This window comes from Lepisosteus platostomus, chromosome 4 (genome assembly GCF_059453375.1).
Source record: "Lepisosteus platostomus isolate fLepPlt1 chromosome 4, fLepPlt1.hap1, whole genome shotgun sequence".
In the NCBI taxonomy this organism is placed as follows: Eukaryota; Metazoa; Chordata; class Actinopteri; order Semionotiformes; family Lepisosteidae; genus Lepisosteus; species Lepisosteus platostomus.
In genome coordinates this window covers 9,358,888-9,386,342 of record NC_142614.1, presented here as the reverse complement: position 1 = coordinate 9,386,342, position 27,455 = coordinate 9,358,888, and the positions used below count along the sequence as shown (strand labels likewise).

Here is a 27,455-nt window from a genome sequence, read left to right as displayed (position 1 = left end):
GAAGCTGGAGGTCAGCTATATAGAGCAGATTACCCCCCCCAACAAGCACACACGCTCAGAACAAAGCAGGGAGGAAGTGGATAGGGGAAGCAAATTGGTGTCGCACATTGCACTGAAGCCCAGTTCCCTACACCCTCACCCCCCCTCCACCCAGTGTAGCTCCAGTTATGTGAAAACTTAGCCATCAGGATCAGAAGGCAGGAGTGTCCTCAGCCTAGGCCAGACACGCAGCTAACAAAGCACAGAAACCGAAACAAAGCAAGGCAGTTCCTCTTCTCACATTCGAAGGTAGTCAGGTTTCTCGTCTGCTTTTATTTCAATATATGAATTGGCTCTACACCCAAAACAAAATGACACCAAAGGTGCTTACAGAAATACGCATGTCAACATTTTTCAAACGGAACAAAAAAATAAGTCAGAAGAGCATTTTTTGCAGCAAAGTCTGGTGCCTGTGTCACAGGGGCTGGATTAGTTCCTGCTTTGCCCAGATCCAGGCTTACAGGACAATGTGACTCACTGTGGTAGATAATTCCTCTAATTCATCGTCCAGCTGTTTGACAAGGATGGCTAACCTTATACACGACCTGTACATTGTATACAGGACCGATTTCTCCACCATCGGCCCTGCAGAGCCCAGGGACTTTGGGATAAGACAGTCTTTAGTCAGTAGCATCAATAATCTAGGCTATACCAGTAACTGGTTTAATTAAGAAATTGAGAGTCAGGTTTACAAATGTCCAGTTTATGTATGAAAGAGTAGGAGTAGTTGTAGTCGGAGCAACCACCCTATTCTTGGAAAACCTGTAGAAACTTCATTTTTTCCCCTTTTAGAAATCACTTCCCCACATTGTCTAGACAGGGGTATTGACGAGCTACAGTACATGCACAATTTGTAGTTTCTGTATGCTGAGCCAATAAATCACCTTTGAAAAGAGCCTAAAAAGACAAAATGTGTATCCACTAATTAGATCAATGAATGTAATGGAGAAAGCCTTAATTGGAAAGAGAGCAAGAGAACCATACTGTTAATTGAGGACCTGAGGTGGTCAGAGTATTTACAGACAGTTTGCAGCAGTGCTCCAGAAAACACACCAGTCATGAGAAGACCACAGGTTCAAGACAGAGACGTGGAGACTTACAGTAAACTGTGGCATGAGGTACAGTGTCACTGTGTGGCCACAAGACCTTTAATCCTGGCCACAATACACATTTAATTAAAATTTCCACTCCAGCGGAGCAGCTAAGCACCTCTGTAATCCCCCTGAGCATGTTAATTCACATTCTTTCATTTTTTCTCTTGGTTTTTTGTATTAATATTCATACATCTATATTTAAACATCTGACAGTGCTATGATGTGCCTAGTGCACAGGAGAAGGATCCCCACCATTAGAAAAAAGCAGAAGCAATGGCTTTTGCCAGCTTCCTATCCCCAACCCCCATCTCCCATATAAGAGATAAATGCAATGTACGTCTTGAAAGGCATGTTACAGGCCGATAAGGCTGGAGGGTTTGAGTCTCCTCCACTCTGTGCCTGGTGTTTTCCCCTCACAGATTTATGGACTTGTAAGTGTCTACAATCACTTTTTTTCATTTGGTGGTGGTGGTGGGGGGGTCATAAACACAGCGGATGGCATAAGAGTATTGCATTATTGAGTTGCGTGTCTTTAGGACCCCCCCCCTCCACTGCAACCTTATTGGTGCTGACTTGCACTGTGCTGCTCAAGAAACAATGGACTGTACCATTACATGCAAAGAACTGGGGGGACTTCAGTGCATCCAGACCCTCCCTGTCACAGCAAACAACACTGCCTAACATACAGTATATAAATACACATATACAGCATGTATATTTACAAATCCATTTATATATGTATAAATATACATAGACAGCAGCAAGTTTTTGAAAACCATAATGGAGGTCTGCACCCTGGAGGGGATCCACTTCAGAGATCTTTGACAAATACCGATGGAGGTCAATGTAATCGTCCTAATCTCGATTATATGTGCTATACAGTGGCAGCTGGCCCCATGAACCTTATAAGGTTTTGTTACAGATTTACTAAGCAGCATAAATACTTCATTTATCTGTTCTTGTACACAAGATTAAGATCACTTTATTGGCCATATACAATTTCTTGTATTAGAAATTTGTCTTTTCGCATACCCCAGCTTGCTCTCCATGAGACACACAGACAGGGAGAGAAGCTTGGGGTCAGAGCGCAGGGTCAGCCATTTATACAGCACCCCTGGAGCAGCTGGGGTTAAGGGCCTTGCTCAGGGGCCCAACGGAGTAGGATTCCTCTGCCGGCCTTGGGATACGAACCAGCAACCTTCCGGCCACAGGTGCAGATCCTGAGCCACAGAGCCAAGACAGCTCTACTAAGTTCATCCCAGCAAAAGGCAATCACAACTGACTGAAACGTGTTCTCCCCACCAACAGTGGAGAAATCTGCTCTGAATCACCTTGTTATTCTTAGGGACACAGATGAAAGAGCATCTGCCGGCTCTTCGGGTGCATTCATGAGGCCTAAACTACCCCAGCGCAAAGAGAAAAGCTGCTCCGGAGGCCTGTGACGTGTTGGGGCGTGCTCGGTTTCATGCTCGGTCTTGTGCCCCACGCCCACACTGCCTGGGCGCGAGTGTGGAATTTGGACACGTATTCGCGTGTTCATGCCTTGTTTGGGCTGGGGGTGAAGCCTCCAGACATGCAGCACGTGAAAACAATTTTGCAAACTGCCCGGTTTACGTCAAAGGAGAGCTCAGTTGGAACAAAACAAAAACAGGGTCCCAGGACTTCAGGGTCCAGAAAGTCCTGTGTCGCACCTTTCCAGACACCTGACTGGGAATAGAACCCGCAGAGCCGCTGAGAGTGACACAACACGCCAGTTCGCTGCTGGCACTGCTGTGAACTCTTGTTAGAGGAGACCGCGTTAATCAGGTGGCTCCTGGTTTGAGCCCATCTCCCCACTCCCTGAGCCAGCCGCTGAACCCCCTGGCGCTCTGTCCCAAGAGGTCCTGCTGTCAGCGACTGTGTAGCAGCTGCTGGGGTCATGGGTCAGAGGTCAGAGGTCACCCTCCCCGGCCAGACCAGATACAAGCATCAGCCAAACGACGTTGTTGCGGTTCATTGTTATTGCTGTCTACGCAGGAAGTAACAGAGAGGGTTGCCCGGCCCTCTCTATGTACTGTTCTTGAGAAAGAAAAGTTCTTAAAACTTGAGAGAAACATATGATAAAAAATGAAATCAATGTTAGCCTAAATAGACATGATAGGTGATAGACCTATCACCGTCATTTAAAATAAATCACACCCTTACGGAGATATGACTCCTGTCTCACACCCATTTCCAGGCATGCGGGCTGCTGTACTGAGGAGGCACAATAAGGATGTCCTCAAACCACCTTACACTCGAACCTGCAGCGGATTACAGGATGTGCAAACAGGAGCCTTATCGGCCTCCACGTCCCCTCCACCTACCCCTGACGAAACCGAGCCCCCCCAGCGAGGGCTCAATCCGCCTTGGGCCGGGCCTGCGGGGGGCGGGGGTCCCCGCGGGCCCGCAGGGAGAACCAGGAGATGATCCCGGCGATGCAGCCCTGCAGCCCGAGCATCACGCCGTAGGTGGAGAGCAGCGTGGGCCCGGCGGCCGCGCCGGCCAGCAGGGCGGCGCCGGAGAGCTCCCGCATCTCGGCCTTGATCATGCGCAGCTCGTCCAGGATGCTGAGGAAGGTGAAGCAGTGGAACCACTGGTGGCTGTGGCCCCAGATGTCGAAGTGGCCCGGCGACAGGCGCTCGGGGATCTTGCTGACGTTGATCAGGGCCGACATGACCAGCCAGAAGCAGTGGCGGTAGAAGAAGGGGGCCAGGGTGCCGGGGGGGCCGGCGTAGAGGCGGTAGAAGATGGGGGCGGAGGCCACGGCGAAGGGCAGCAGGAAGACCAGGGTGCGGATGACGTAGCGGTGCCGGCGCCAGCGCTGGCGCGAGCTGCAGCAGGCCAGCGTGCAGATGAGCGCCACCAGGCAGGTGCTGGGGATGTAGAAGGTGTCGAAGAAGCCGCGGGCGGGGCGGGGGGGGGAGGGGCCGGCGGCGGGCGGCCAGGCCTGGGAGGCGTTGCCCCGGCGGGCGCCGGCGGGGGCGAGGCCGGCCCGGGGGTGGATGTAGTAGAAGTAGGCCAGCGAGGAGCCCACGGTGTAGGCGCTGATGGTGCCGTAGTCCACGAAGAAGCAGATCTCGCGCACCTGCAGGGACATGGCGTTGAAGAGGTGCGCCAGGCTGCTGACCGCCAGCAGCCCCGCCGCGCCCAGCGCGTACGTCCAGAAGGGGTAGAAGAAGGGGTCGCTCAGGGCCCGGGCCTGCCCGCCGCCGGCCGGCTCCAGGCAGTGGAAGGCGAAGACGAACAGGGCCAGGAAGTGGGTCCAGAAGTTGCCCGTCTCGTTGGTGGGCCGGAAGGCGGACGCCAGGCACTCGGAGAAGCTGCAGTCCGGGAAGCGGTAGCCCGACAGGATGAAGCTCTCGGTGACCCGGGCCGGCACGTCCGTGTGCCGGAAGAGCTGCCGGGGCCTCCGCCGGAACGCCATGGCCGGCGCTCTGCTCGGCGGGTTCGCGCTCGGGGGCGAGACTCTTCCTCCTCTTCCTCCTCTCAGCTCGACCGGAGGCACCTGCCCGCTGGCTCCGGACAGCAGGTCTGAGGCTCCTCCTCAGACTTGGGGCTGTTCCCCCAGGTGGCAACACCAGAGCCTGCGGCCCGTCGCGTGGGGGCACAGCCCGACGTGGATTCGAACCTGGGAATCCGGCTTTTCAGCCCCCCCCACCCTGATCCAGACAAGGAGGAAGTTGCAGACTCAGCAAGCCCCCCCCACACTCGGACGCTGGGTGTGCAGACAGAGGGGTTACCTGAGCGTTGATATCTTCAGCAGTAGAGGTCCGGGGGGGCTCCCCTGTGTCCCCCGATCACTGCACCGTGACCGTGACCGTGACGTGATTTCTGCAGCCGGAAAACCTTGTCTTCCGAAGCCCGGCGTGGAATTTGACCTGGCCCAAAAGCGCTTAGTCGGAAAGCCGTGGAGATGTTTACTGGCTTCTGGTGCAAAAGCAGGGGCCGCCGGGATCGGGCCGTGTCTGCCGGGGTCCGCCAGTCCGACGGGTCAGCGAGCGCCTGCAGAGGAGCTGCGAGCGGAGAGCAGGTTCATATCCGCTCCGTCCTTCGCCACCTGTGTCTCCCGTCTCTTCCCCCCGCGGGTCCCGGGTCGCTGAGCATCTGCCGCAAAGGCGATCTTGTAACACGCTGACGTGAGCGTGTGAAGGTCTTGTGGAGTCCGGGACGAAATGCCTTCGGGGGGGAGGGAATGAAAGCTCTTATTTCTGTGGAAACGAACCTCGTGGTTCAGTGTTTAAAACCGCTACATCATAGCGAATATAACTCCGGCTGCGCACGGGCTCCTGATGTTATAATACTTCTTTGTCGCCGTCTTTTTCCTCGCTGGGAGAATTTCCGCACGGGAGCTCGGCTTCAAAACCAGGTCAGTCGACTCCGGACTTCGGACCCCGACGAGCCGCGTCCTGCGTTCCCGGCTCTTAATCTCCCGCCTGTCCTCATCTATTATTCATGGCCGCTCATAAATCATGTATCCGGCCGGGCGTCCTGCACAGCTGTAACTCGGTCAGTCGGTCCCGGTTTGAAGAGAGCGAGGTACGCGTGACTTTGAAACACGCTGCACAAGCGGCGCAGGACACATACTGTACCTGTCCGGGCGCGATCAGGTAACCGCCGCTCCAGGGCGTCTCTTTCCGTGCCAGAGGTCGGTTTTCGTGCCTGCTGCGCCCGCCGTGGTGAGGGCTCCTGACGGCGGCCGAGGATCGGTCCCGACCGGGCGACGGGAGAGCTTCTCTCCGGCTCCCTCTCCCTCCTCCTCCTCCTCCTCCTCCTCCTCCCCCCGAAGACCCCCGGGATCTCTCACCTCGCACGCGCGCGCGCGCTCCTGTGTGTGTGTGTCCCGCAGACACGCGGAGGGTGTATTGTGTGTCCGCGTGTAACACAATCCGCGTGCGGGACACGGTTGCAGCGCCGGGAGCTGGGAGCCGGAGCGGTGCTGCAGACAGCGAGACTTCACGAGTGAGTGTGTGTGTGTGTGAGGTAGAGAGAGAGAGAGACAACTCTGCGTCTTTGGCGCACTGCGCTGAACTGTACCCGGCCGCTGTAGCCGGCTGTGTGTAACGCGATGTGACTGTAGGTAGGGTGACCTTGCTCCCCCCGCGCTGGGCGACCCGGGTCTCTGTCTCCCCCTCTCTCCCTCTCTCCGTCCCTCTGCGGTCCCGGCGCAGTCTCGAAATAACCCGCCCGCTTGCTGGACCGGGGCCAGAGGCACAAGAGAGGGCTCGGGGCGCCGCGCAGCGCTAATCCAGCGAGGCGCGTTTGTTTTCAGAGACTCGCCGGCTGTCCCGAGGTTGGTGTACAAACAAAAATGTAAACACCGCAAACACGCACACACACAACGTGTCACTTGTCACCGCAGCTCAGTGACGGAGTCTGACATTCTGAGCGACCTGCGGGACACGTTCCCGTAACCCTGTGGACCACAGCGCCGCCATAGGTCTCCCACCATCTTCAGCATCATCATCGTCACGCACTGCTTCGTACAAGGGAGGCTTCGAGGCCACTGGCTCGCAGTTGCTCCCCCTGTGAATTCGGCGAGTCGATAGCAGCGACGCCGGTATCCGAGTACGTGTGACCCCCCGCCCGTCCACGGTCGCCTGCAGGCGCGCCCAGCGCCGCTCTTCCCCCTGTCTGTACGGCTCCTGAACGGGTTTCACCCGGACCGGGTCGGGCTCTCCCTCTCGCCCGATTAAACCCGCGCAGTGATTCATTTTATTCCTCCTGTCAATTCTTGTGATGGCACTGAGAGACAGAGACGGACGGGCAGGTGGACAGACAGAATGGTGAACAGAGGGTGGACAGATAGGGAGATAGACAGACAGATGGGTGGACAGGTGGACAGACAGCAAGGTGGACAGGTGACAGATGGGTGGATAGGTGGACAGACAGCAAGGTGGACAGGTGAACAGAGGGTGGACAGACAGGGAGATGGACAAACAGACAGGGAGATGGGCGGACAGATGGACAGACAGGGAGACAGACAGACAGATGGGTGGATAGATGGACAGACAGGGAGACAGACAGACAGACGGACAAACAGGTGGACAGACAGGGAGACGGACAGACAGCAGGACAGACAGGGAGATGGACAGACAGCAGGACAGACAGGGAGATGGGTGGACAGATGGGCAGACAGATAGAAAGATGGGTGGACAGATGGACAGTCAGGCGTGACCAGATTCCCCTCCCTGCTGTGGGACAGACCCGGCTCCTCACTCACACGTCAGGAGGCTCCGCAGGCCCTGCAGCGGCTCTCCTCTCGCCCCGAATCCGCTATCTGTGGGAGACGACCGCGGAATCGCGAAAGTGGCTCGGAGCAGGGCCGTTCCGGAGGGGAGGAGCTCGGCACGTCTCTTCCTGGGCCCGGCGCCGAGCTCCCCTCCCCACCTGCCCAGCTGCGGATGATCAATCCCATCAATCCATTTTACTCTTGTATAGCGCCTTTCAGCCAGAGCCGTGTCCATATTAGTCTTTTAAATTCAGCAGCCGAAACGGTTAATGTCACACCACCTGTGGCCCCTGACCTCAGACGCACAGGAGATCCTCACCAACGAGAAGGACCGGGGAGGAAAAGGGCGATGCTGGGTGTGGCACCGTGGCACCATGGTGTCAGTATCGCTGCCTTGGTGCCCTGGGGCCCTGGGGTCAATTCCAGCCCTGGGGTGCTGTCTGTGTGGAGTCTGTATGTTCTCCCCATGTTCACCTGGGTTTCCTCCTGCAGTCTAGAGGCATGCTGGTAGGTCACTGGTTTGTGGAGAAAGAGGTGCTGGTGTGTGGGTCTGTGTGTGCTCTGCTACGGACTGGGGTCCTGCCAGGGCACCCTGCTTTGTGCCTGGTACTTGCTGAGATAGGCTCTTGGAAGATATGGTTAGAAATTGGGTGGGTCCTGCTATTGTTATTAATGGAGAAGCAGGCTGGCACAAGGCAGTGTAAATGCAAAGTGTGTGGAGGAACTTCCAGGCCCAGCATGGTAGCCTCTTTTTTTCTACACAACCTACTCTTTCTCTGCCAAAAGTCCTGGCCAAGTTGCCACAGGTCTGATCTCCAGCTGTGATGAGCCCCACTCCCCCACAGCCTGCCCAAGGGCCTTGAACAGAGTACAGCCCGTCCCAGCACGTGACCCGAGACAGTACATTGAAGTATTTACGTATGTGGACGTGGACATGCTCTGGGAAAAGGCTGCTCATTTTAACGTGCCGTGGCTCTGCTGCTGCAGTGCAGAAAGACAGATCAGACTCCCCACACACAGCACTCTGGTCCGGTCCAGGTTCTGCAGTGCAGTACCTGGAGTCAGACTCAGTGCACTGCAGTCTGATCCTCTCCGGGCTGATATTAGGATGTCTTTTCCAGGCTTCACATTGAGTCATGTACTAAAACCCAGCTGCAGATCAAACCTGAAATGGATTGGATTGCAGGGCAATAGCAGCCCCATACTGCTATGCACACTGTAGACAGAGCATATGAGAAGCTTCAAACAGCATGGCTTGTAATCCAACCTACACACACCAGATGGCTCTGTTGCCTCTGAAGGGGGCAAAACAAGCCTCTTGATTAAAGGGGAACTGCAACACTGCTTTTATATTACGGGGTGAGAAAGAATCGGCATTGATGAGTGCATTTCAAACCACAGTAAAAGTCCGATGTACACAGTAACTTGAACAACCTCCAATTAACATAGCAAAATAGATTACATTTCCAGGTATGCACAGCACCAAGTTCTGCAATCCAGAATGAGGCAATAAAACATTAATTTGGCATTAAATTGGCCTGTAAGGTGATGGCCCTATTACATTGTAAACAAGCGGACCTGTGCATACATCTCTTCTAATCCAACAGAAATATTGCTCTCGCATTTGAGATTGTTTTGCTGACAAACGCTCCTTACTAGTTAATTCCACTTGCAGATCGAGTTGGAACGCTCCTGCGGTGAAATGTCTGGTTTCTACACACTCAAACGCCAACGCAAGCCGTCCACCTGATTCAGCAGATCTGCGTCTCTCCATCGAAACGCTCCCGTCATCCAGTTCAGAGTCCTCTCCAGTCTCAAGCTGTCCTGGTGCCACGCGGCCGGGCTGCGATGAAACGCATCAGTTTGACGAGCCTCGCGATCGGACCCAAGGCGTTCCCCTCCAGGAGCCCGGAGGCAAGCGCGAGAGCCTATCCCGACCTACAGGAGGCGCTGTTCAGCACGGCTCGTTTTTATCAAGGCGCAAGCAGACTACTTATTACAGCTGTTAGGATAACTATCCCTGAACCAGGAAGACAGGCAATGCCACCCTGAAGCTGGTGTGCCTTTGTATAATCCAGACGAAACGCGCGGTAAAGAAGGATTTCGCTCCTGCTATTGGGGCCGGCCTCGCACAGAATGAGCAGGGGGGCGCCGAGCAAGCGCCTCCAGGAGGCGGGGGACCGTAGCGCCCTCTGCAGAGCACACGCAGCGCAAACACTGAGCAGCAGAGGAGACAAACCTCACCCACAGAACCGAGCTTGTCCAGCAGGCTCCCCACACAGGGACCGAGCTCGCTAGCCATCATCCAGTGCCTGGATAAAGGAAAGGGCATGTCCGCTGTCTGTCGGCCCTCTAAAACAAACAAACCCAAGCTGTGGATTGTTATAATCCCTTTAATTAGAGACAATTATAAATTACAGACAGAGGGAGTCCTATCTGCATGTAGATAAAAGGACAAATATAAAATAAAATAAAATCAATATAACGGTTTAAATACTCAGTACAAAATGTTTCAGACATGAAACTAAAGTAAGGGCCATCTGTTTCCTGTCTTTCATGGCAGTTCATTGACTATAATGCAAAAATAATAATGGAAGATGAGGGGGATCAGGGCAGGGGCGTTTCACTGATGGAACTACAATTCCCAGCATACCTCTGGAATCTTTGTCCCGCCTTTTCCTGTTCACTGCTGCAGAAAGATGAGCCATACAGCCAATCAAAATGATACCTAGGGCAGCATTTTCAGAGCTTTTTGTATTGTGTGTGCTGGTTGTTTTCCAGCTGAATTCTCAACCCTTAATTATACTAAATGTGTAACTAATTTGACCTTTTCAATCCATTTTGATTTGTAAACAATTTGTGGATTTGATGCTCCCCAATTGTATGGCAGGTAATCTGAAATACAGATAATGTTATAATTCAAAAATAAAATTATATCCGGACCATTTGACCAGAGGATGTTGTGGGTGCAGTGGGGGTTGGGTGGCCTGGAGATGACCAGCTTATCCTTGTCTCACTGCTCGACAGTGCCCCCTGTTGAGCAGCGAGACTCACTTGGCAGAGAGCTGGCAGAGGTGAGTCAGAGAGAGTTACACTGTTCCTCTAATCAGTGGCTTTCACACTGCAGCTTAGTGCAGATCCATTAGGAGGAAGACATGCACCATCCTCATCCTCAACCCCTTCCTTGCCTGCAGGAGTTTTCTGACAGCAAAGCTGGGATGAAGGACAGCGAACTGGAGATGAAAGTGTAGCAGCAGCAGCACACTACGCTACATCACACCAAGCTACGCCACCACAACGTGCTGGGTCACACCGTACCACGCCACACAGCGTCACATAACGCTGCATCGTGCCACACCATGTCATGTTACACTGCGCTAGCAGCCATATCACCCTGCAACTCCCAGTTGGCAGCCCCACTGAAGCTCAGCAGGTGTGAGCCTGGCCAGTACCTGGATGGGAGTCCTCCTGGGAAAAACTAAGGCTGCTGCTGGAAGGGGTGTTAGTGGGACCAGTAGGGGGCACTCACCCTGCAGTCTGTGTGGGTCCTAATGCCCCAGAATAGCGACAGGAACACTATACTGTAAACAGGTGCCATCCTTCAGATGAGACATAAAACCAAGGTCCTGACTCTGTGGTAATTAGAAATCCCAGGATGTTTCTGGAAAAGAGTAGGGGTGTTACCCCAGTGTCCTGGACAAATGTCCCCCTGGTCTTTACCAGTCATGGCCTCCTAATAATCCCCCTCTCTGAACTGGCTTCATCACTCTGTTCTCCTCCCCACTGAGAGCTGGTGTGTGGGGAGAGTACTGGTGCACTATGGCTGCTGTCGCATCATCCAGGTAGGGCTGCACACTGGTGGTGGTGGAGGGGAGTCCCCATTACCTGTAAAGCGCTTTGAGCGGAGTGTCCAGAAAAGCGCTATATAATATAAGGAATTACTATGAATTATTATTACACCACAACACATATCGCTGTGTCAAGTCTGCCTCACCCCACTTACTAAACTTTTACTTCAATTAAGGGTTTCAGTAAAGTCAAAGAGAAATCAACTGGAATACAGGCAGAAAGCACTGGGGTCACCAGAGCCAGGACTGGGGAGCCCCTCTTTAAATGGTGCTCGTTGTGACCAAAGTCTGTAAGGAACTGTGAGGTGGCTATTTCACCAAACACACGCTTCAGACTTTTTCTCTTCTAAAGGTTCCAATATCATGACACTGAATTCTGTGATTGCATAGGAGTCTGGCTTCTGATGCCTATATTTCCGGAGCGGGAAGTGTTATTTTGTGGAATGTCGTTCTCTAGCCACGTGATTGGTCGGTTTAGTGAGGTCAGCATGGCTTGCTGTTCAGATTGGTCAGCATTTTCTGGTGTGGGGCTTTGTAGAGGAGAGTGAAGCTATTGGGTGAAAGGAGGCCACGCCCCTCGTCATCCACCTGGCCCATCAGGATGTAGTTAGCGCCTGTGAGAGGGGGAGGGAGAGCAAATATTAAAATCGATTTACCAAAATTTTTAAAATCATTTTGATCCTGCTGAAAGATTCCTTGCACGGGTTGGAACATGATAGTGAATACACTCTTTCAATAATACAGCAGTACTACATTAATACAGCAGTAATACATTCCTTTGTAGCACATCCCCATGCACAATGACAGCCAACACCAGGGGGCGCTACATCAGCTCATGGTGTGGTTGGGTACTGCTGAAGTTAGTGCCCTCTAGTGGTCGCTGTTACTGTCCATTCTCATGACCGTGTGAGAATCAAACTTTCTTGATGCAGTGTGCAGTTTTTACCATGCAGCTGGTACAATATGCCAGTTCACATTATGAGCTCCCTGTAAACAGAGGCTAGGGTAAATACTCTGTACAGAATTAATATTAGAGCCCCTCATACTGTTTTCAAGTCACTTTTATACAGTTAAAGCAAAACAAAATCCATAACTGAACCTAAAAATAGGTTTGATAGAGAAACACGTAACGATTGTTTCCATGTTGAAAGAATGAATACACAGTATATGGTGGATGTTATACAAGTGTTTGTTTATAGTGAAGGTGTATATTATGCACAGTGTGTGTAGTGAAGGTGTATTTTATGCCAGTGTATGTAGTGTGGGTATATCTTATGCACAGTGTCTGTAGTGAAGGTATATATTATAAACAGTGTGTATAGTATTGGTGTATATTATGCAGTGTGTATGAAGTGAAGATGTATATTTTACACAGTGTGTGTACTATAGGTGTATATTATGCACAGTGTGTGTATTGTGTGGGTATATAGGCAGTTTTTCCCTACCTCTGCGAATGAGTGGACACTTCTTGCAGGCAGACACCAGTTTGACTGACATGGTTTTGCCTGCCTGGGTGATGCGGAGGCGTCCAGCCTTGTAGGCATGAATCAAAGACACACTAACGTACAGACTGTCCCTGGGACCTGTCGCCACTGTCGTCACCTTCCCTGTGATCACTGAGAGAGAGAGAGGGGGGTTAAAACAGACACACTGGACACTACAGTACATTAACACTGCACTGAGAGAGAGGGGTTAATACACACACACTGGACACTACAGTACATTAACGCTGCACTGAGAGAGAGGGGTTAATACAGACACACTGGACACTACAGTCCATTAACACTGCACTGAGAGAGAGGGGTTAATACAGACACACTGGACACTACAGTACATTAACGCTGCACTGAGAGAGAGAGGGGTTAATACAGACACACTGGACATTACAGTCCATTAACACTGCACTGAGAGAGAGGGGTTAATACAGACACACTGGACACTACAGTCCATTAACACTGCACTGAGAGAGAGGGGTTAATACAGACACACTGGACACTACAGTCCATTAACACTGCGCTGAGAGAGAGGGGTTAATACAGACACACTGGACACTACGGTCCATTAACACTGCACTGAGAGGGGTTAATACAGACACACTGGACACTACAGTCCATTAACACTGCACTGAGAGAGAGAGGGGTTAATACAGACACACTGGACACTACAGTCCATTAACAATGCACTGAGAGAGAGGGGTTAATACAGACACACTGGACACTACAGTCCATTAACACTGCGCTGAGAGAGAGGGGTTAATACAGACACACTGGACACTACAGTCCATTAACACTGCACTGAGAGGGGTTAATACAGACACACTGGACACTACAGTCCATTAACACTGCACTGAGAGAGAGAGGGGTTAATACAGACACACTGGACACTACAGTCCATTAACACTGCACTGAGAGAGAGAGGGGTTAATACAGACTCACTGAACACTACAGTACATTAACACTGCACTGAGAGAGAGAGGGGTTAATACAGACACACTGGACTCGTCCTCGACGAAATCTAATCCCAGAATTCCCACTCCTGCCAGAATCAGTAGAGCTCCCAGTACTACTGCGGCCCATTGCTTGATCTCCTGCCAAAGCCTGAGGAACAGACCGTCAGCCTCTCTAATACTGTACATTTTGGTAAATGCCTAATCACAGTATGTTTTTCTTAATTGCCAGTCCTTTGGCAACACAGTCATTTGTGGGTCAAGCCGACACAGCTCTGAGAACGTGAATCCGAGAGCAGAGAGAGAGAAAACGAGAGGTTCCTCACCGAACTCGCTGGAGCAGAAGCTGCTCTGGATGGTCGCGGTCCTCTTACAGCCCTGAGCACACAGCGGGTTAGCGGCGCCACCTACAGGGTGGGAAGAGAGACGAGACATGAAAGACCTGCGGGCGACGCAACGCAAAAGATGAACTCTGATACACTTGCAGGGCATGTCAGAGTGTGCTTGCGCCTGCGCTTTACAGAGCCTGCAAAACCTTGCAGGGGTATCATATTCCAAGTCTCGGCAGCCTGATAAAGAGGGAGGTGTATCTGCTTGAAGAGCCTGAATAGTGGGCACAGAGGGTGTGACTTCAACTCTGGCCTCAGTGCGCTGTGGCTAGACAATGAGAAATCGTTCTGGACATTGTCCAGACCGGCCAGGGTGCGGGACTGCAGCACCAGCAGCTTGCTGCTGCAGGGACACTGCGTGACTGTCACGCTCGTAAACCCCTCCTCTTAAGGACGCTCCAGCCCTTCCTTGTTTTCTACCGATCCCCTGCACCTGCCTCCGGTTCCTGCCCCCCGTCCTCTAAAAGCCAGGCTTCCTGCCAATCTGGGCTCAGCTCTGGAAGACGGGCGCCCGGAAGCCCGCCTACCCGCGAGTCCAGGAGCGACTCGGCGGCATCGGCTTCTACGGCATCCTGACCTTCTGGGTCCAGGACTGGAGCGTCTGGTCCCGTTACCCCCTTTTATTCCCCGACCCTCCGCCGGATCCCGCTCCGGCTTTTAACTCTGTTTGTCTGTGTCTGGATGGATCTCCCGGTTGGGACATTTGCTACGTTCATGGATTTGCCTCGGACTCCCTTGGACTGTCTGCCTCGGCCACACCTCCCCCGAACACCAGCGCACCACGGACACGCCCCCCTGTTTTCCTTCCAGCCCCTAACAGGCCCTTTCCCCCGTGTTTTCCTCACTCCTCCCTGGATTGTGTTGTCTGCACGGGGTCCTGATCGAACGCCTCGTGACAATGGCCCCGGTTCAGTCATGCAGCGACTGGTTCGGCTGCTTCATGGTTGAACTGGTAGAGACCCTGGAGTGACGAGCTCACTGGAGTCTTAACGCAGTCATGCACTTACTCTTGTCGCTGGGGCCAGGTCGTCTCAACACCACCCTGGTTCCGTTTCGGGCTGGTTTAAGTCCAGGTCGGACGGCTGGTTTGGGCCCGGGCTTGGCTGTGGGCTTGGCTGTGGGCTTGCCAGCAGGTTTGGTACCGGGCTTGGGGGAGGGCTTGACCGGGGCCTTGGCAGTGGTCTTGGGCTTGGACCCTGGCGCGGGGGTGACTTTCGGTTTGAGCGTGGGTTTGGGCTTGACGGGTTTGGTGACGGCAGGTTTAGCCGGGGGTTTGGGTCCGGGTTTGGAGGGAGGTTTGGCGGCTGATTCCGGTACCAACTGGGGGCCTAGCCCGTTCTCCTCCCCGGCCACGGTGCTGGGCTTGGATCCCCGCGGGATGCTGGTGTAGGTGGCCATGAACCCGTCAGAGGTCACACTGAGGTCAGACACAAACTGCACCAGCAGCTCGTTCCCATTGGACACAATGGTGCTGCAGAGAGACAGGAGGAGAGTGAGAGGAGAGTGATGAGAGAGAGAGGAGAGAGAGAGAGGAGAGTGAGGAGAGAGAGAGGAGAGTGATGGAGAGAGAGGAGCAGAAACGAGAGAGAGGAGGAGAGTGATAGAGAGACAGAGGAGCACAGAGGGGAGAGAGGAGAGTGAGTGAGAGAGAAGAGCACAGAGGAGAGAGGGGAGGAGAATAATGGAGACAGATGGACAGTGACGGAGAGAGAGAGGAGGAATAAAGATAAAGAGAAGTGGAGAGGAGAGTGAGAGAATAGGAGCGAAAGTGAAGGCCAAGAAATGGGCAGAGAAAAAGGAGAGAGTGTGACATGAAGGACAGGAGGGAGGGAGGGATGGGCAGAGAAAAAGGAGAGAGTGTGACATGAAGGACAGGAGGGAGGGAGGGATGGGCAGAGAAGGTCACCACTGGACTCCTCCTCTCCATTGGCTGAGACCCAGACACACAGTCCCTCACTCCTCCTCTCACCCGGGCGCTATGTCTCCGCAGTACTTCCCGATGCGCCGCGAGTCGTCGGACTCGCCGCCGTTGAAGAACGCCACATAGTCATAGCGGCAGTAACTGTCATGCTCCAGATCGAACTTGTCGAAGGTCACCTCGATCACCTGGCACAGACGGATAATACAGTGTCAGACAGCAGGACACTGCTCACTACAGCCCCATACAGAGCACCACAGTGTCCACACAGCAGGACACTGCTCACTACAGCCCCAGTGCCCAGTGTCAGCACAGTACAATACTGCTCCATACAGCAACACAGTGTCCACACAGCAATGTCCTGCTGTACTGGCTGTACTGTAGACACTGCTAGAGCCACTGCTGTCCCTCTCCTCTCACACTCACCCTGAATTCACCAGCACACACACACACTGTCACACCTGACTGTACTGTAGACACTGCTAGAGCCACTGCTGTCCCTCTCCTCTCACACTCCCCCTGAATTCACCAGCACACACACACTGTCACACCTGACTGTACTGTAGACACTGCTAGAGCCACTGCTGTCCCTCTCCTCTCACACTCACCCTGAATTCAACAGCACACACACACACTGTCACACCTGACTGCACTACAATATAGAGTAGTTCAAAGAAAACCAGTGCTGATTAATTGTCTCACAGATATGGCAATCACTTAATTGTTTGGTTCATACTCAGTTAATTAGTTTATTAGAATTCCTGCTCTTTTGGTCGCTTGCACCATTCTTACCATGTTGCTCTCGACGATGATGTGCCAGGAGCAGCTGATGCCTGCTGGGTAATCCTTCTCGGGCCAGTTGGGGGTCTTGACTGAGCCCTGTGACTTCGTCAGCTTGCCGCCACAGAACTGGTGCTCTGGGGGACGGAGAGTGCGAGGAGTCAGAGAAGTGGAGGACGTGCTCCTTTTTAATTTCCACACTGGAAATGATTCTGCTTGCACCCCATCAGATATGACCCCCCCCCCCCCCCCCCCAAGCCCTGTGCATGTGTAAAAACATGGCCAGCAGCCATGTCACCCTGGAACTCACTGGAGCTCAGCAGGTGTGAGCCTGGCCAGTGCCTGGATGGGAGACTCCTGGGAAAGCTAAGGCTGCTGCTGGAAGAGGTGTTAGTGGGGCCAGCAGGGGGCGCTCACCCTGTGGTCTGTGTGGGTCCTAATGCCCCAGTATAATGATTGGGACACTATACTGTAAAAAGGCGCCGTCCTTCAGATGAGACGTAAAACCGAGGTCCTGAAAAGCGCTGTGTAAGTATACGGAATTATCATTATAAAACATGGGAGCTGTCGTCTCTGCGTACAGGGGTGGTGGCCCAACGGAGATGCGACGTGTGCTCACTCCACCCTCCTTCCCAGCACGGACACGCTGGCCGGGCACGGAGAGATACGACTGCTTCCCGCGCCCCCACTCCCGAGTGATCGCTCCAGCACCCACGGCCGGGCTGAGCCTGTGGAGGGAGGGGTGGCGCAGCCCTCTCCGAGGTCACCGCGAGACCACAGTGCGCCCCCCGGCCAAGATGGGGGAGAGGGGGGGAGACAAACAGAGGCCGAGAAATGGGGAGCGAGACAGAGATGGGGTGCTCCTACCGTCCACGTGAGGCTTCCCTCCGTTGAAGTAGCCCAGGAAGCCCCTGCCGCCCGTGCCCGAGTCCGAGACCATCTCCACCATCATCCTGTGGGAGGTGGAGATCAGGGCGCCGGGGCGGAAGGTGCCGCAGAAGCGGCCCAGCCGCTGCGCCGTGTAGGAGTGGCCGTTGTACACCTCCACGTAGTCGAAGCGGCACTGGGGGTCGGCCTCCAGGTCGAAGACACGGAAGGACAGCATGACCACGTGACCCTCTGGCACCTGCCAGCCAAGAGAGAGGGAGGACGTGAGGAGGAGGAGGAGGAGGAGGGGAAGGGAAAGAGACTGCTCCCTGGACAGCCTGCCAGACGTGCGAGACCGCCTGAGCCGAGCCCCCCGGCTGTGCGGTGCGTATGTCCTACCGTGATGTACCAGGTGCACTTGCGGTCAGGCTTGTAGTAGCTGGGGAACCCCTCGCTGCCCACGAAGCCCGAGTCCGCGATCAGCTCGCCTCCACAGTTAAACACCGGTCTGTGGAAAGGGAGAGGAGATCAGATACTGGAGAGCAGGGGTCTGGCGAAAAACTACAAACAACATCTCACTTTCCTCCTGTCTGTTGTTATGGCTCCCTGCATTCTGGGACTCAGTTCAAGTACTCAACATCCTCAAAGGCATTGAGACCCAGTGGAACTCTTCAGGATCAGCTGTGAACAAGACCCAGTGGACGCCAGTGGAACAACCAGTCCATTAGGAGCTCGGGTTAAATTTGAATTAAGAGCCTTGAACTGAAAATCCTCACAGGGCCAGAGGAAGAAACCCCCTTTTAATCTAGATTTTTAAATCCACAGGTCTGGCTGGGAAAAACAGGATATTGCAGACAGACGGGGCTCTGTGTGAAAAGAGAGTGGAGAGGAGGGCAATGAGCTCACAGTCTTGACCCCGACTCTTCTAGAAACCTGAGCCCCTGAACACAGGCTGAACACAGCCCTGAGACATTATACACACACCCTGAACACAGCTTAAACACAGACCTGAGAAACAGTACACACACAGCCCTGACACACTGCACACACATACACAGGCCTGACACACTGCATACAAAGCCCTGACACAATGCACACACACACAGCCCTGACACACTGCACACACATACACAGGCCTGACACACTGCATACAAAGCCCTGACACAATGCACACACACACAGCCCTGACACACTGCACACACACACACAGTCCTGACACACTGCACACGCACAACCCTGACACAATACACACAGACATCCTAAAGACTTCCTGTCCTCCTTGGGTTTGACAGATCCAGAGTCTTGTTAGACAATGGAAATGGCAAGAGAAAGATAAAGGAGACAGGACCCGCTGAGAAAGATCAGAGACAGGGTGCGGGGGTGTCATCACAGAGCACATTCCACAGATTCCAGCCTTCCGGAGTCTTCTGGACTGCTGAGATTCCTGGAAAGAAGAGCTGCCTGCTCCCAAATGGCACAGAGCAGCACTGTCCTTATCACACACACTGACACACTCAACCACAGACACGCACACACTGACACACTCAACCACAGACACGCACACACTGACACACTCAACCACAGACACGCACACACTAACACACAGAGCATGAAAACACACACTGGCACACTCAACCACAGACACGCACACACTGACACACAGAGCATGAAAACACACACACTGACACACAGAGCATGAAAACACACACTGACACACAGAGCATGCAAAAAACACACGCACTGACACACTGAAACACACACACACACTAACACACTCAACCACAGACACGCACACACTGACACACAGAGCATGAAAACACACACACTGACACACTCAAACACAGACACGCACACACTGACACACTCAAACAGAGACACGCACACACTGACACACAGAGCATGAAAACACACACACTGACACACTCAAACACAGACACGCACACACTGACACACAGAGCATGAAAACACACACACTGACACACAGAGCATGCAAAAAACACACGCACTGACACACTGAAACACAGACACACACACACTGACACACTCAACCACAGACACGCACACACTGACAGAAATCAGATCTGTACAGACACAGCCAGACAGGACTGATCAAGCTACAGAACAGGGTGGTAATCAGGAGTACAGGAACAGAAACAACTGGCACACAAAGCAGGGAGCTGTCTCTGTGGGGCAGTGATCTGAGCTACAGTAATGTGTGCCACATCTCACGAACTGCGATAAAGTGCAGGAAATCTCACTAAAATCCAGAATTCTATAGCACAGTGTACTGGACTCCAGTATGGTGCAGCAATCTACAAAAAATGTCAAACCTCTTCAGTACAGTTCATTAGCCAATCAAAGGCAACATAATTTTCAGAATTCACTGAGATCGATCTGAAAACAAAGTAAACCACAGCAGAAGGCAGCCTTGAATATTAGCAGTGTACTCTGCTATGGCGGACCGAAAGACTCCAGAGGCATTTTTCCGAGCGGTTTCCACCTGATCCGGGTCACAGTGTGAGAATCGAGACTCTCACAAGGCTTTCTTGAGCGCAGCGCGGTCAGAGACTCAGTGTTGCTCAGTCTGAGCCTGCATTCTTCAGCACTGTTAGTTTCAGAGTCCTTGAGTCACCCTTCAGCTGCTCTGTTTAAACACTTAAAACCCCCAACAAAGAGAAACTGCTTTTGTTTCTGCAGGGTGGAAATTTGCCCAGGCTTTGACTGCCAAATATCTGCAGCACTATAAGCAGAAACAGTCTTTACAGATTTTCCTAAAACTCCTCACCCTCCTCAACTAGTAACTACCATTGTCCACGTATTGCAGGGCAGTGCTCCTGGTCAGTCAGATATTCAGGCTGTTGGTCAGTCGGTCAGTCAATTAATAGGTCAGTTGGTCAGTGTATCCATCAGTCAGGCAAGGTGTCATTGTGTCAGTCAGTGTGTCAGTGTGTCAGACAGTCAGGGTGTCAGTCTATGTGTCAGTTTGTCAGAGTGTCAGAGTGTCAGTCTGTGTGTCAGACAGTCAGAGTGTCAGTATGTGTGTCAGTGTGTCAGACAGTCAGGGTGTCAGTCTATGTGTCAGTTTGTCAGAGTGTCAGAGTGTCAGAGTGTCAGACAGTAAGGGTGTCAGTGTGTCAGACAGTCAGAGTGTCAGTATGTGTGTCAGGGTGTCAGTGTGTCAGTGTTTCACCCAGTGTGTCAGACAGTAAGTCAGCTTCTCAATCAGGATGTGTCAGTCAGTGTGTCAAAGTGAGCATGTTTGGATGGTTTTGTTTTTATTTCTTCCCATAACCCTGACCCTGCCGCCGTGGCGCCAGCACGATGCTCCGCCAGCCTCCCTGTCTGCACAACCTCCAGACTTTCACCAAAGAGCAGTGTCCCTCCTGCTCCGAGACTGCAGCCAGAGCCACAGCCCTTCCAAAGGCACGAGAGCAACTCAGTCTGTTCAAATGTCCTGCACAAAAGTGACCGACTGGCCCCCAGTTTGGACTCCCTGATTCCCCATGAAACCCCCCCCCCCCCCCCCCAGAGAGGAGGCAGGGGACCAGGGGCCCTGCAGTAAGAGGTGATGTCATAGCTCAGCTCCTCTCCTCTCTCTCACCACGAGTCACTGCAGATAAGAGCTTCGGGTCCTGGCTAGCGGTAGAAGACTTAATCACTTTAGGAAAAGGGACATTAACAGATATGCAGGCTGACCACTTATTCTATTTTGATGGGTTGGAAGGATCTCACTGAGAGAGGAAAAATAATCCCGAACTGTGGGGTGAACCATCCTTACAATCTTGAAAATGTGGCAAAACAACAAGTCTTTTAATTCCTTATATTATATATACAAATAGCTGTCAGTTGTACACAGACATTCAAACAGGACTTCAGCACAGACAGGGACACACAGTAAAGTCTCAAACAGACAAGCAGTGCAGGCAGGACCTCAGCACAGAGACACACAGTAAAGTTCAAAAAGACATGCAGTGCAGACAGGACTTCAGCACGGAGACACAGTAAAGTCACAAACAGACACGCAGTGCAGGCAGGACCTCAGCACAGACAGGGACACACAGTAAAGTTCAAAAAGACATGCAGTGCAGACAGGACTTCAGCACAGACAGGGACACACAGTAAAGTTCAAAAAGACATGCAGTGCACACAGGACTTCAGCATGGACACATGCGTTGACGGGAACACACGGTTAAGTCACAAACAGACAGACACATAGCACATAAAACAGATGCACAGGGAAATAAAAAGAGGCAGACAGAAGGGAGACACAACTATGAGTGCAGACGGAAACACAACAGACATGGGCACACAGTAAAGGCAGACACTACAGACAGATTGACTCCATACAGACACACGAGGAGGCACAGTAAAGGCAGACACTACAGACAGATTGACTCCATACAGACACACGAGGAGGCACAGTAAAGGCAGACACTACAGATGTCCGACCTGTACCGTAAAGACAGATAAGGAGACAGGCGGACAGGCCCAGTGTCCGGACACGCTGCTGAACCTGCGCTGAGCAGAGGGGCAGCGAGGCTCCAGGGCAGACTCACCGCGTGAAGTTACTCCTTTGTGTCGTCTGACTTTGAGCGCCGGCACATCCCAGCAGGACGAGCACGATAACGCTAGCTCCTGAGAGCACCCGCAGAAACATGCTGCTCTTCATAGGACCCTCAGAACGAGAGAGCACGGCCAGGACAGAGAGGGGCAGAGAGCGTGCAGGCACTGGGGAGGAGGGAGGTGCAGGGAGACGATGTCTGGGATCGGAGAGAGGGAGAGAGGGAGAGAGGGAGGGGACGGGGGGAGGGAAGGTTTAATTACTACCAGATGGAGCTTGTGTATTAACTTTGGCTGGAGGTTCCAAACAGCTGAGTGTGGAAGAGAGGGGGGCAGATTTCTGAGAGGGGGGAGAGAGTGAGACAGGAGAGTGAGACAGGAAGTAAGAGTGAGATAGGAGAGGGAGGCAGGAAGAGAAAGTGAGACGGGGAGAGAGTGAGACAGGGAGAGAGAGGGAGACAGGGCTAGAGAGTGAGACAGGAGAGGGAGGCAGGAAGAGAAAGTGAGACGGGGAGAGAGTGAGACAGGGAGAGAGAGGGAGACGGGGCTAGAGAGTGAGACAGGAGAGTGAGACAGGGAGAGAAAGTGGGACAGGGAGAGAGTGAGACAGGGAGAGAGAGGAAGACAGGGCTAGAGAGTGAGACAGGAGAGTAAGACAGGGAGAGAAGGTGGGACAGAGGGAGAGTGAGACAGGGAGAGAAAGTGAGACAGGAGAGGGAAACAGGGAGAGAGTGAGACAGGAATTAAACATGGAGAGAGAGTGATAGAAGGGGGAGACAGGAAAAGAAAGTGAGACAGGGAGAGAGTGAAACAGAGAGAAAGTGGGACAGAGAGAGAGTGAAACAGGGAGAGAAAGTGAGACATGAGAGTAAGACAGGGAGAGAGAGTGAGATATGAGAGGGAGACAGGAGAAGAAGACAAGATGAGAGGGAGATGGAGGTTGAGAGAGTGACCGGGTGAGAGAGAGGATGTGAGGGTGAGACAGGATGAGAGAGAGACAGGTCAAGAGGGGGAGACTGGGAGAGAGTGGGACAGAGACAGAACAGGACTGGGATAGAAGGGAGTGGGAGATAAACAGTCCAAAACAGGAAAATTACCCCTAATGGCTCAGACTGTGTATGACTGAGTCTCAGTGTGTGTGTGTGTACAAGCTGCGCCTGTGTGTGTACGTGTCAGTCTTTAGAGTGTGTGTCTGTTTACACTGTATAATAGCTACTTCTCAGCGCAGTTTGTTTTAAACAACATCCTGACCACAGAGAACCATGCGCCGTGTCATTTTGCCCAGCTAAATCTGATTTCCTCCACATAGCCTTCTCTGTGGATTTAAACACACAGCGCACACACTGCGGGCAACGCAGGGTAACCTGATATGTTGTGCATCGTACAGAAATCGCAGGAACACTGGAGCCACTAGTTCAAGCTAACTGCCCAGTCTTGTTGTGGAAGCCCAGACTCCTGCAGTCCTTCAGGAAACAGCCGGACAAGATTCTCCGATTGGTCAGCAGCAAGGCAGGCCGGACAGAGTGCCTGGCCTCTCCCACCCACTGCAGCTCCTTAAGTGCAGACAAGCAGGTAGATATTTCAACAGACGTACACCATCACCTGACTGTAGGCTGAATTAATGGGTCATCACTCAGATAAACCGTCCAACCAAGAACAACATAAACAACTCACTAAATCTGTACAAATACAGGATCCTCCACAAATCTGCTCCTTTTTTGATGAGTTGATCATCCTTCAATCGGTTCAATAATGGAATGGGTCTTTCAATGTAGCAGAATTAATTTTATTATTCAGTTAGCCCTTTGAAGTGCTACTCTACATCAGGCCCAACTTGGCCATAACACAGGTGAACCCCAGAATGGGATCTGACCCCATCCTGTGACAAAACCCCCTCACCTGGCCCTGTGTTGGTCTTGAACCAAGACCTGCCATTACCTGAACTTACAAGCTCTTGCCACAAGGGGGAGTGGGTGAGCAAGGAGTAAAGCATATTGGCCATACTTGATTTCAGATGAGCATTGGGCCTATAATACATGGGACATGAAGCAGGGTTTTAAAATTGCTCCTGAGAACTGAAAGAAATGGAAATGTCTTTTTGTATTTTAATTTATATTGAATTAAACTTGCTGCTTACCCTTGGGTCGATTATTTAGCTATCTAATTAGCCATCTAACTAAAAGGGCTGAATTGCCTTCTATCATTTTCAAATGTCCTTATGGTTTTATATCATATTCAAGTTGATAACATCCCCACATTCACACTAACTGGCCCCCTGATCAGAAAGATGATGATTTGTATGTTGATTAGTTTAGTGAGAGCTGCGTCTCTCCTCCAGTCAGTGCTCACTCTGCTGTGATCTCTCAGTGCTGTCAGTGAGAGCTGTGTCTCCTCCAGTCAGTGCTCACTCTGCTGTGATCTCTCATTGCTGTCAGTGAGAGCTGTGTCTCCTCCAGTCAGTGCTCACTCTGCTGTGATCTCTCAGTGCTGTCAGTGAGAGCTGTGTCTCCTCCAGTCAGTGCTCACTCTGGTGTGATCTCTCAGTGCTGTCAGTGAGAGCTGTGTCTCTCCTCCAGTCAGTGCTCACTCTGCTGTGGTCTCTCAGTGCTGTCAGTGAGAGCTGTGTCTCTCCTCCAGTCTGTGCTCACTCTGCTGTGATCTCTCAGTGCTGTCAGTGAGAGCACCTCTCTCCTCCAGTCAGTGCTCACTCTGCTGTGATCTCTCAGTGCTGTCAGTGAGAGCTGTGTCTCCTCCAGTCAGTGCTCACTCTGCTGTGATCTCTCAGTGCTGTCAGTGAGAGCTGTGTCTCTCCTCCAGTCAGTGCTCACTCTGCTGTGATCTCTCAGTGCTGTCAGTGAGAGCTGTGTCTCCTCCAGTCAGTGCTCACTCTGCTGTGATCTCCCAGTGCTGTCAGTGAGAGCTGTGTCTCTCCTCCAGTCAGTGCTCACTCTGCTGTGATCTCCCAGTGCTGTCAGTGAGAGCTGGGTCTCTCCTCCAGTCAGTGCTCACTCTGCTGTGATCTCTCAGTGCTGTCAGTGAGAGCTGCGTCTCTCCTCCAGTCAGTGCTCACTCTGCTGTGGTCTCTCAGTGCTGTCAGTGAGAGCTGCGTCTCTCCTCCAGTCAGTGCTCACTCTGCTGTGGTCTCTCAGTGCTGTCAGTGAGAGCTGTGTCTCTCCTCCAGTCGGTGCTCACTCTGCTGTGATCTCCCAGTGCTGTCAGTGAGAGCTGCGTCTCTCCTCCAGTCAGTGCTCACTCTGCTGTGATCTCTCAGTGCTGTCAGTGAGAGCTGCGTCTCTCCTCCAGTCAGTGCTCACTCTGCTGTGATCTCTCAGTGCTGTCAGTGAGAGCTGCGTCTCTCCTCCAGTCAGTGCTCACTCTGCTGTGATCTCTCAGTGCTGTCAGTGAGAGCTGCGTCTCTCCTCCAGTCAGTGCTCACTCTGCTGTGATGTGTTTATGGAATGGACCTTCCACGATTTAGCTAGCTTCCTGATAATGGTTGTTTTTATATCAGAATGTCCCATGTAGTGTCGGGGGTCACTTGGTCGCCCTGAACTGGAATGTACTGGAATGTGCTGGAATGCATGCCTGCTGTCTTTGGAAGAGCAGGCTGCCTGTGTCTATAAAGGGAGCTCTGGCGAGCTCTGCTCTGCGGTGTGGCTGCTCTGTCATTACAGATCCCACAGCCTGGAGACACCCTGCAGCATTCCGGCCTGCCCACAGCCCTGGCGCTGGCGATCCGCCTGCAGCCACAATCCCACTGCCCTCCGCCAACCCAGACGCAGTCCGCCCCGAGCACACACTGGGAATCCTGCCCTCCGAGACATGGACGCTCTCTCTGCCCCGAGCACACATGCCTCTCATGCCGTCTCCAACAGCCACTCAACCATTAACAGCAAACAAATCACTGGACTAGATAAGAACCAGGAGTCCAGGAGTGTGGAACACAATGGATGTGGAAGGTTTGGGAAAGACAACTGAAATTAATACTGCTTCATGTACTGATAAGGCCTCACTTATCACAATACTGTGCGTTGTTCTGGCCACGAGCGTGTAGTCAAGATACTGCTGCTCTGGAATCCGCCCAGAGAAAAGCAACCTGCTACATTCTGGGGTAAAACCTATTACCTTTTCAAGGTGACACAAAACCTGCAGTCGTTCTGCTTGCTGCAGACAGTGACAGATGTCTAAGCAAGAAAATAACTGCTGTTAGATCAATTCAAGTTTAAGTATCAGATACTGGGCTGCAGCTCGGAAACAGGGGGTCGAGCAGGTGCAGGGGGCAGTCCCAACTCCCCAAGAGCCCTAAATTAAACTTCTAATTGGAATAAGAGCAACATCGGTGGGCTTTTCACCTTCCAAACTGCATTCAAGTCGACTATTACAACCAGTAACTTAAAACCCACAGCTTCTTAGCTGCTGAAAACTGTGCAGAGTAACAATCCAAATGTCCCACAGTCCTCATGGGCCGTAGTTCCCTTGACTGGACCAATCACTTTGCTACCTGCTCAATAACTGACACTGGTGTTAGTGGTGAAGAGGGTGACACTGTGGCCTCGGGCTTAGTGCTGTGGTCTCACAGCTCTTGGGTCCTGGGTTCAAGTCCAGCCTGGGGCACCTTCAGTGGGGAGTTTGCATGTTCTGCCCCTTAGCTATGGGGTTGTTGCCAGGTGGTCTGGTATCCCCCTGCAGTCCAAAGACATCCTGTCTAGGTTAACTGGCATCTCTCGCCCCACCGCTGTGCGAGTACCCTGGCGTCCTGTCCAGGCTGGATCTTACCTTGTGCCCATTGTCTGCCAGGTCAGTCTCCAGCTCACTGGCGCCCTCTGTTGGAGTAAGCAGGTAGAGACGGCGGGTGGAGGGGTGCCCCGTTGCTCTGGAAACCGAAGGTCCAGGGGATCTGGAGGAACTTGTCCACTTCCCCAGCGGGGCGCTAGCGACGCGTGCCAGAGTCCAAGGTGGCTGCGGCTCCGGAAACCTGGTTTCCCGATCCATCGTGTGTCCGAGGTGGTCTCCAGGCTGGCCGCGGCGCAGGGTCAACGCTTGGTCCGTACTGCCCTCTGCCCTCTACCCCCCCCCCAACTTCTCCTTCTCCTCCTCCTCTTCCTCCTCCCTCCACCGCCCCCATTCCATCTCCGTCACTCTCTCTCCAAGTGTAAAGGAAAACTCATTCAAGGACTATTTTTAAAATAATTGAATTTAGAAGCAAAATCTGGCCGGTCATTTCCTGGGCCTGTGCAATTCCTGCCCTTCCAGAACAGCTGCTG

The 27,455-nt window shown here is 52.7% G+C and overlaps 2 protein-coding genes and 1 long non-coding RNA gene across 3 annotated transcripts; 1 reads left to right on the top strand and 2 right to left on the bottom strand.

Annotated features, from left to right (window-relative positions):
* Window positions 1-292: 292 nt before the first annotated feature.
* paqr9 (progestin and adipoQ receptor family member 9) lies at window positions 293-6,642 on the bottom strand. Its single transcript, XM_088628251.1, has 2 exons — window positions 5,744-6,642; window positions 293-5,330 (listed from the first exon to the last, which is right to left on the bottom strand). The coding sequence occupies exon 2, from the start codon at window positions 4,576-4,578 to the stop codon at window positions 3,511-3,513; it is 1,068 nt and encodes a 355-aa protein (XP_088484377.1). The 5' UTR covers window positions 4,579-5,330; window positions 5,744-6,642; the 3' UTR covers window positions 293-3,510.
* Window positions 5,323-9,877, top strand: LOC148672491 (uncharacterized). Its single transcript, XR_015935791.1, has 2 exons — window positions 5,323-5,761; window positions 9,059-9,877. It is a non-coding gene; the product is annotated as an uncharacterized LOC148672491 (long non-coding RNA).
* pcolcea (procollagen C-endopeptidase enhancer a) lies at window positions 9,763-26,993 on the bottom strand. The gene is made up of 10 exons (XM_088628250.1): window positions 26,968-26,993; window positions 22,188-22,391; window positions 18,031-18,139; window positions 17,632-17,890; window positions 16,777-16,901; window positions 16,036-16,172; window positions 15,074-15,537; window positions 14,004-14,084; window positions 12,677-12,847; window positions 9,763-11,845 (listed from the first exon to the last, which is right to left on the bottom strand). Exons 1-10 carry the CDS (start codon window positions 26,976-26,978, stop codon window positions 11,715-11,717), a joined length of 1,692 nt encoding a protein of 563 aa, XP_088484376.1. The 5' UTR covers window positions 26,979-26,993; the 3' UTR covers window positions 9,763-11,714.
* Window positions 26,994-27,455: the final 462 nt, after the last annotated feature.

Coding starts and splice junctions, on each gene's coding strand:
- paqr9 (XM_088628251.1), bottom strand. CDS start 4,578: ATGGCGTTCCGGCGGAGGCCCCGGCAGCTCTTCCGGCACACGGACGTG.
- pcolcea (XM_088628250.1), bottom strand. Junction 16,902..17,631: donor AGGGAAGCCTCACGTGGACG/GTAGGAGCACCC, acceptor TCCGTCCCCCAG/AGCACCAGTTCTGTGGCGGC. Junction 11,846..12,676: donor GTGTCCACTCATTCGCAGAG/GTAGGGAAAAAC, acceptor CCCCTCTCACAG/GCGCTAACTACATCCTGATG.